The sequence below is a fragment of the Notothenia coriiceps genome, unplaced genomic scaffold, assembly GCF_000735185.1.
Source record: "Notothenia coriiceps isolate Sejong01 unplaced genomic scaffold, NC01 NC01_scaffold00037250, whole genome shotgun sequence".
In the NCBI taxonomy this organism is placed as follows: Eukaryota; Metazoa; Chordata; class Actinopteri; order Perciformes; family Nototheniidae; genus Notothenia; species Notothenia coriiceps.
Window position 1 is genome coordinate 7,796,439 of NW_011369951.1, and position 9,541 is coordinate 7,805,979.

Sequence of the window (9,541 nt, forward strand, 5' to 3'; positions counted from 1 at the left end):
ATAACCTGGCCTGTAAGATACCTAAAATACAGTACTTAGTGAGAACACATATCCTTTTACATTATTTTTTTTCTGCTTAATTCATTTTGATAGAGATCATACATGACCATATTATATAGTATATAAAGGTTCATTGCATAAAGTCAAATTTTGTTTTAGGTGAAGATTGTACAACAAAGGAAATTAAACAAATAGTTTTTTTGCTGTATTTTTCAGACAGGCATTTGTCCTGATGGGCACTATTGCCCCAGAGGGACTGGTTACCCCCTCACTTACCCCTGTCAGGCTGGACTATATAGGAACAACACTCTTGGTCACAGTGGAGAGGCATGTGTTTTATGTCCATCCAGGCATTATTGCGACAGACCGGGAACTCACATGCCTGCAGTCTGCCCTCAGGTAAATCCAGCATTTTGTAAAACTGCTTTGCAGCATTCAGAAACAGACCTTGTTCTTATAATTCTTGGCACTGTGCATGTGAAACCAACTCTTTCTCTCTTTCTGTCACTCTATAACAGGGCTTTTACTGTCCGGAGGGCACTTCTGCTGCCGAACCTTGTCCTGAAGGAACCTACAGCTCGCGTTCAGCTCTCAGTAATGGGTCTGAGTGCTCCTCTTGTGCTGGAGGACAGTATTGCACCAGTGTGGGACTCTCAGAGCCCTCAGGAAGCTGCAAAGAGCGCTTCTACTGTAGAGAAGGAGCCAAGTCTGCAGTATGAAGAAAATATTTCAAACATTTATTGAATAGAATCTGCTAGTCTTTAATGTTTTATTCTTGTTTTGATAAATTATAGGTCTGTGACTCATGTCACATTAAAACACTTTACACTTAGTTCCCAGTTAGGTGATGAAACTTGGATTAGGAAACATTATGTGTTATATGTATTATTTTGAATGGGCTTTTTAGGAATTACATTAATTATCTACAGTTCATGTTAGCTTTTCTTTACATACCCTATTTCCAGACTCCTGCAGATGGGCCGACAGGAGGTTTGTGTCCAGTAGGAAGTTACTGTCCTTCGGCTTCGTCCTCTCCACTGCCCTGTCCATCTGGCACCTTTAGCAACAGCACTGGCCTCAGCAGACCTGAGGAGTGTGTCAGCTGTCCGCCAGGGTAATGCTACCAACACTTAATTACTGGACCTCCTCAAACTTTAATTGATCAGCTTATTTATTTAAGAGAACCATGTAAAAATGTAATCCTGTGTTGTTTTTGTCAATTATTTTTTCTCCCTGTCAGTTTCTATTGTTTAGGTTCCAACAACACCTCCCCTTCAGGTCCTTGTTTTCCTGGTTTCTACTGTACTGGTGGCTCAGCTTCCCCTGTTCAGAGTGAAGCAGAGGAAGGGTATTATAGCTTGGAGAGGGCAGCGAGGCAACAGCCATGTCCTCTTGGCACATATCAGCCGGTAGGAAATAATCCACACAGAATACCAAGTGCTGTTCTACTGAAAGTGTATAGTCAAATCTAAATAATGAGATAAAGCCATATTCAAGGTGATTCCCTTGTCTATAAATCCTTCACAGCGTCGAGGTGCACACTCATGTATGGAGTGTCAGGGAGGCCGACTGTGTAACCAGACAGCCTTGTCACGCCCACCAATGTGTCCCAAAGGACACTTCTGTCCTCCGGGGTATTCTGCTGCTCGACCCTGTCCTCCAGTCAGTAGTATTAATGAGTGTACTTTTGCACTAAAGCTTCATTCAAATTCAGATGTTGTAAAATGATACTATCTTATATTCAGGGCTCTTACTCTGACCAGCCTGGTGGTGATGCTGTGCACCACTGTCGGCCGTGCGAGGCCGGATGGTTCTGCAGCCGAGCCGGACTCTCTGAGCCTCAGGGTCTCTGTGACCCGGGACACTACTGCACCTCTGGAGCCTCCACTGCCTCTCCTGTAAGATGTTACATAAAATGACTTTGATAGCTTGGCTTCAAGCAGGTTATCCAAAAAAGAACTGATGTTTCAGTAACAAATAAATACATAAAGTGTATGTTCTATTGAGGACTTTATAACACTATATAGATATTCTCATGACACTCTCTTCTAGATATTAGGTGCCTCTTCCCATATACATTGGGGGGATAAAGAATTCATACATTTACTTTCTACAGATAATGAACATAATTTAAATGACTACAATGTCATATTACCAAAATGTTTTTTTTCATAGATATTATTCATATGTAGCAAGAGTCCATGCTCTAAAGCTTTTCATATACTTTACCTTGTTGATCTTTGACAGAGCGAGGGAGCACTCACATGAAAAACATGGGGTAATTAGAGAGGAAAAGATGTCTTTAAGTTTAATTTTTTTTTCTTCCAAGTTAAAACTGTCGCTGGCTTGCTGACAGCTATTTATTTCCCACTCACTTTGAGCGTTCGAGCTTAAGTGTTTTCTGTCATTTTAATATAATTAGGAATTTAGAAGCATGTTGGAATTGGGCAAATAAATAATGTTTTACAGCAGTGTTTTTTGGGTAAGTTGCTAACAGTGTCTGGGAAATGAATGACAGCTTCCAAGACAAACTTCCCACAGGTTTAACTTTTAAGTTCTAACTATTGCTGAGAGCCAAAATGACCAAACTTTGTCATATTCTGATGATTACTCCGTTTTCCAGCAGGTGGCTTTGTTGTCTGGAGGAGTTTGTTCTCCAGGCTACATCTGTCCACGAGGGACCTCTTACTCGCAGCAGCACCCCTGCCCTGCAGGGACCTGGAGCAGCACTGTGGGTGCCCAAAACATGTCCTCCTGCTGGCCCTGCCCTTCAGGACTATACTGCAACAATACAGGACTCAGCAAGCCTTCAGGACTTTGTGATAAAGGCACAGGAATAAATTATCTGATTCAAAACATTGTATTCTGTTTTTAAACGGTTAAACAGTTGTTAAGTCCCGAATTACCCAGTAACTGAAACAGCTCTCTGTTTATAGGGTCAAATCCTTAATCCTAATGCTATTACCAAATTAATATAATCTGATAACTATCTAAACTGCTGGAGAGGAGATATGGCTAGCTTTTAGATTTAAAATGCTTTTTGTGAGTATCTACTGACCACTGTAAACTATAGTATTAATGGGTAGGTGAAGATGTCTGTCCTTTTTTTATTATTACTTGTGTCCCTAACCTTTTTTGTATCTACTGATTTATAGGGTATTACTGTTCAGGAGGGGCTGTGTCTTCAATGCCCTCAGACAGTTTGACAGGGGACATTTGCCCAATTGGACACTACTGTCCAATGGGCTCAACTTCCCCTCTCCTCTGTCCTGATGGGACATACTTCAACAGTACAGGTAGAGGAAACTCATTTTGTGAAACTGCCGTGTACGATTTTTCATCTACGAAAAATATGAAGTATAATATATTTAAATCATTAAGTTATTGCTTTCTTGTTTTGGATGAAGGTGCAGAAGAGTGTGATGACTGCCTCTCAGGGACTTACTGTCTCTCGGGGGAAGGCGTCCAGTCCTGTCCAGCAGGACACTATTGTTTTGGTGGCAGTGTTGAGGGCATCCTGCCCTGCCCTCCTGGCACATACAGCCCTCAGTTTGGCCTCAGCCAAGTGGAGCAGTGCCTCATCTGTCCAGCAGGTGAGAGTGTTGTGTCATGGTTGTCTTCATCGCTCTGAAAGACACTTGGAAGTCCTTCATTAAATGTTTAGCGAGCTGAATCCGGTTTTAATGTGTCAACTCCTTAATATGCTAGATGTGCTGGAACTAATTGATTTAGATAAAAGGCAATAGTAGAATGCTTTATCACATTTAAATGACTAGAGGAGGGATATTATTTTGTGATGTGATGAAATTAACAATCAAGACTTTGAGAACGTCGGTGTCCTATTATTACAGCAGTGTTTTTTTAACTCTTCATGCTCTGCTTACAGGGTTTTACTGTGAGGACTGGGGTCTGTTTGAACCTACTGGACCCTGTCAAGCTGGTTACTACTGCATCGCAGGTACAATACATGTATAATTATAGCACAGTTGTGAAAATGACATTATTGCCATTTATCACTTTTACCTCATTTAAAGGCCTTATAATATACCACTGTGCTGCTTAAGTGAATTGGATGACTAAACTTATGTTAAATTTGCAACTTAGGTGTGAACTTTCAGAACCCAGATGGTAACTTCAGCACAGGAGTGGGAGGAACCTGTCCAAAGGGGAAGTACTGTCCTGAGGGCACCAGTCTCCCCCTGCCCTGCCCACCAGGTACCTACTCTAACAGGTTGGTGGACCTAAATATATTTTTTGTAATCATTTTTTAATTGTAACGATTGTAACAGAAAATATGTGGACATTTGAACATCAATGCAGCATTTACTCAAATAACATACATGTACAAGGAATGTTCAGTAAGGTGTAACAACAATATTACAGCCCCATAAAGAACCCACATATCATCCTCCAATAATGGATGCAGATGAATATACTTGCCCATCATATATACATACACAACATACCCACAGCTCACCTACAGCCCATAATAAATACAATAACATGTAGTTTGCATCAGCAGTAAAGGAAATGAAGTAATTGTAGACACATGCACACTTAAACTAAACAGACACTCATTTGGTTCTGCCATGTAAACGTATGCATTCTGTGAATCTTTTGTCATCTGTCACACATGTATGGTTGCAGTCTTCATCTGACAGAAGTCTCTGGCTGTAATCCATGTCCAGCGGGTGTTTTCTGTGGCACTGCAGGTCTCACTCGTCCATCTGGACTGTGTCAGGCAGGATTTTACTGTCCAGGGGGAGACACAAAAGCTACAGGTAGAATTGCAAAATATTGAGTTTTATTGAGTTAATTTATGTTGTGCTTGTAGTATAATGTCAAAAATGATTTACTCCCTTGCTTCATCTCTTCTGCAAGATAAAACCTAGTCCGCCCACCTTCAAATATGAACACAATGATAACATAGTTAATTAATCATTGATTAGCAATGGGTGTTGTTTATACATGAAATGAAATTGTGGAGAGCTGCGATTATAATGTTTGGAGAGTGATCTTATGAATAACCATCAGCTAGAAGAATAACAGATGCTGATAAATGCAGGAAAAGCAAATGTAAGAGGGTGTTTTGTTAAACGCATGATTACTGAATTAATCAGTGTTTATCGCATGATTCATCACATTAAGGGCTAAGCAGTCCTAATCTCAGTAATTTACCACATCTAATTGTTATATGCTCTCCAGGCTCAGAAGGAGGTCTTTGCCCACAAGCTCATTACTGCCCTGAGGGAAGTGCAAGCTCGGTGCCATGCCCAGCTGGAGCCTACTCCATCCTCACAGGCCAATCAGTGTGTTCCCGCTGTCCTGCTGGCTACTACTGTCCAGAGAAGACTGGAAACTTCTCCAAGTCCCCCTGTCCCCCTGGTTTCTACTGCCCCGATGGTAGACTCTCCCAAACCACTCTCAGTCATGGTTATGTGTCTTTATGAATTCATCGAGGGTAGCATCTAGAAACTTCTTGGTGTGCTTAAAGATTCTCACGGATAAATGTGTTTAAAACGCTGAAATGGTGTGTATCACTTGAAATTAGATTGTATTTTATGCGTAGGTACAACGCATGCCACCCAGTTTCCCTGTCCTCGTGGATACTACAACCCGGAGCCAATGACTCAGAGTCTGGACAGCTGCCTGCCTTGTCCCCCTGGACGCTACTGTGAGAAGGAGAGGCTGACCAAAGTGTCTGGAAAATGCAAAGCCGGTCAGTGTCATTTTCTACAAAAGACACAATCTCAGCCATACAGCCTGCTTACAAAGTGGCAGGACTCTATACTCTGTGCCAGCCTAGTTTATGTCTTGCAAGCCATTCCAAAGCAGTTAGGGAAAATTGCTGTCAGTGCTCTAAAAGTACGTATTAAGCACGACAAATCACATCTCAACACGAGCCACATCTGTCATTATTTTACTTCCCCTCTCTTTACAGCTTTATTATGGTATTTCAGCAACATCAGCAGCTTTCAGATAATTCCCTGTATTATTTATTTCTATATTAAGGCGAAAATGGCCTGGCTCCATATGCCATCAACCCTAATGCACACAAGCCTCATGCAGATAATACAACAGTGGCTTCCTGGTTTGTTTGTCATGTTTCTTATGTTTATCGCTCTTGTGAGTTTCATGCTCTGTGGAGCGTGTTTTTCTAACCTGTTCGGAAAGTCAGCATCTGATGTGACATCTAAACTGATTTGAATTTATGTTGGCAACATGATGTAAATCACAAATATAGACAGCAGTCACAACCTAAGCACCTGTCTCCTGCTCTGTATTTTGCTTCATCTATTCCTCTCAGGTTGGTTTTGTGTGTCAGCTGCATGGAACTCCCAGCCTTTTGACCTGGACAACTACACAAATGCCAACTGTCTTTGTCCAGCTACATCTACAGGGGGGCGCTGCCAGGCGGGCTTTTACTGCCCCTTAGGTAGCTCAGAGCCTGTGCCTTGTCCACCTGGAACATTCTGTAACATCTCAGGTATTTGAAATCCAATTAAAGACCTACTCATTCACACTAGCCACTAATCCAAAGTCAGAATTGTAATGGCCTGGTTTTTCATATTGGACCCCAGCAAGTGAACACATTTTTCTTTCAATCACACACATGGAACTAGAATAACAAATATGTTCTCAGTCAGAACTTGTAACCGATTACATCTAAGAGTTATATTGTTGTGTTTGAACCATAGGTTTGAACCCCAAGGCAACCCGCAGAAGCTACATTTAACTGTCTGTGTAAAAATGTATCTATTTGTGTGACATTGACAGTTATAAAAGGTGTTATTTTGATGTAGCCTTATAAGTTTGGATTTATTTTTGGTTGGTAAAGTTATTGGTTATTTGATCTGTGTATATGGAAGTGTATGTACCATATGACATTTTGGCCAATTTGATTGTAAGTCTTTTGGGGGGCTCACACATTATTCTACATAAGGGGATTTCAGTCAGAGCCACTTATACATAATATCTCTGGGTATTTAAGAAACTCATAAAAGTCCTCATGTTGTTAAAAAGGCTTGGCTCTGCCGATGGGACCCTGCTTCCCTGGGTATTTCTGTGTTGGAGGAGCAACTGAAGGCAAACCAACAGATGGAGGAACAGGCAGCATCTGTCCACCTGGGGCATACTGTGGTAAGTGCCGCTTTACTTCTTTGTAACAGTTGTATTACTAAACTGCCAACAAAGTTTTTATTTATATATTAATAAAGAAAAGTGAATTGCTTGGTGAAGTCCATAATGCATTAGTACCACTTATACTTGGCTTAATGTTTTTTTTTTATGTATAATTGAGTTTGATTGGAAGAAAATATTTACATATTCATAATATTACCACTTTTCCCTAGCTTTTAATGTCTGCCATTAATCTATGTCCAAGTTTTTAAGGATCTATATTGGTTCCCATGCAGGGAATGTGTGACAACATAGCCTTAAGCCAAAGTAAACTGGGTTGAGAGAAACTGACACCATGAAATAAGTAATATGTATGCACTTTGCATCATATACCAATACAATGCAGAATGAGAGTCTGCAAAGTCTTATCAAATCTTATTCATTATTCAAAGGGCAGTTCTTTGAATTGGGTTTTTTTATAGCAAGAAAGGCCCAGCCTTTAACCCTGGGGTTTTGTTTTGATTTTCAAATGTCTTTCTGCAGTCCAAAGATATGCAAATGACATGAACCTAAGACTCTTAAGTAGCTGTATTACATTTCATTGTCAAAGTCATAGCATAGTCATAGCTATGACTCAAGTAGACCTGTCAACCTAATTACCCATGGGTATGAGAGTGAGTCATCTTGAGTCAACTTTTGTTAGCCTGTCTACTGTTGACCTGTGTGAAGTTTGTTCATGCTTTTGACTCAGTGTATCCTGGAATAGACTTTCGGTCTAGAATAAGTATTGGTATGTAAAGGAAAGGAATGAAAGGCTGAATAAATGACTTTTTCTCTCTGCAGTTGAGGGCTCTGGAGAGCCAGAGTTGTGTCCAGCAGGTACTTTCTCCCCAGTGCCAGGTCTAACCAGTGAGGCGAGCTGTCAGCCGTGTACTGCAGGTGTCTACTGCAGAGAACCAGGTCTCAGGGCTCCAACTGGACCCTGCAGCCAAGGTAGTCCATGCATTGTATTATGTCTCATCGTTTAACATAAACTGTTTAAAAGTGTTCGGCTGTTGCCTGTTTCATAAAGATACATGTTCTTGATTAATTCTTTGTTCGGCTCCAACCTCCTTTCCATCCTTGCACACTTTGCTCTATTTTGTGTTTTGTCACCTAGGCTATTGGTGTCCGCCTGGTCAGACAGTGGCTACAGCTCTGCCGTGTCCTCCAGGTCACTTCTGTGTGCAAGGAAGTGCCACTCCAGAGCCTTGCCCGTCAGGAACCTACCAGGACAGAGAGAAACAGGCAGCCTGCACCGTTTGTGGCGCAGGTATAAGAGCGCTATACTCTTCTTTTTTATCTTCTCTACAGAAGGATGTATTTATTTTCTTTCTAAACACTGCTGTTGACCTTGTGGCATTTCTGATTTACTGAAGACAGTGTAATGAAAACAGTTCTCAGCAACCCAGCAAGTGTTCATTTATTGAAGTTGATGACTCACTCACATGCACCTGTTCAATTTATTATATAACAAGAATAAAAATGTATAAAAACTTAATTTACACAGAACATTTAAAAACCTTGGCAAAGAATGAACTGCACTGTATACAGCACTTTACAAGTTTGTTGAAAGGAATGTTCTACAAATGTAATTGTTTTTGTAAGTATTTTTTATAATGCTTATTAAAATATGTGTGTTTTTCTTCTGTCAAGGGTACTACTGCGATTTGAGACTAGCCAATGCCTCTTTTTTGCGGCCTTGCCCCAAAGGACACTACTGCCCTGCAGGTACAAGCATGCCCGACCAACACCCCTGCCCCAGAGGCTCCTTCAACCCGAGAGTGCACACTGCCAGCCTCACAGCCTGCATGCCCTGCGCTGCGGGACACTTCTGTCCTTCTGTGGGCCTGTCAGAGCCGGCAGGTGAGAAAGAGGGTGACCTCTTCTTTTAATCGCTTTTCCTTTTTTCTTACACCATTACTTAAAGCGGTAGTAGGGACTGCTATGTATGTGATTATGCAACAAACTAGAATTTTGAAATCATTATGGCTGAGGACGAAATGAATAACAACATTTTCCCAAGTGTGTTAATAGCGAGTCAATACAAACAGTGTACACAGGACCAAAGCTGTTCTGATCTTTACATAAACCCCCCAGATGGCTTATCAAACAACACATAATGCTTAACATGAGAAGACATTGAAAGATTGTTGGAATTACAGTCTGATGTTTTAAGTCAAGTTAAGACCCACATGGGAGTATCTGATTTTAGACATAATCATTGTAAAAAAGCAAGGCGTTTTATCATCACATACATAGCAGATATGTACTGTACAGTGTTTCCCCTATATACAAATAGTGGCGGCGCAGCGCCGCTGCTGGAATATGAGCGCCGCTGCTAGGGGGCGCCAGCCAGGTACCAAAAAATAAATAAATCTTT

At 41.1% G+C, this 9,541-nt stretch overlaps 1 protein-coding gene across 1 annotated transcript; it reads left to right on the plus strand.

Moving 5' to 3' along the window:
- The first annotated feature begins 350 nt into the window (after positions 1-350).
- On the plus strand, positions 351-9,053 carry LOC104967244 (neurogenic locus notch homolog protein 4). The gene is made up of 19 exons (XM_010796661.1): positions 351-399; positions 519-713; positions 966-1,114; positions 1,241-1,409; positions 1,528-1,662; positions 1,746-1,898; positions 2,624-2,828; positions 3,156-3,296; positions 3,408-3,593; positions 3,887-3,958; positions 4,105-4,231; positions 4,648-4,781; positions 5,206-5,403; positions 5,570-5,719; positions 6,308-6,487; positions 7,024-7,140; positions 7,963-8,112; positions 8,279-8,431; positions 8,815-9,053. The coding sequence occupies exons 1-19, from the start codon at positions 379-381 to the stop codon at positions 9,051-9,053; spliced, it is 2,874 nt and encodes a 957-aa protein (XP_010794963.1). The 5' UTR covers positions 351-378.
- The last annotated feature ends 488 nt before the right edge of the window (positions 9,054-9,541 follow it).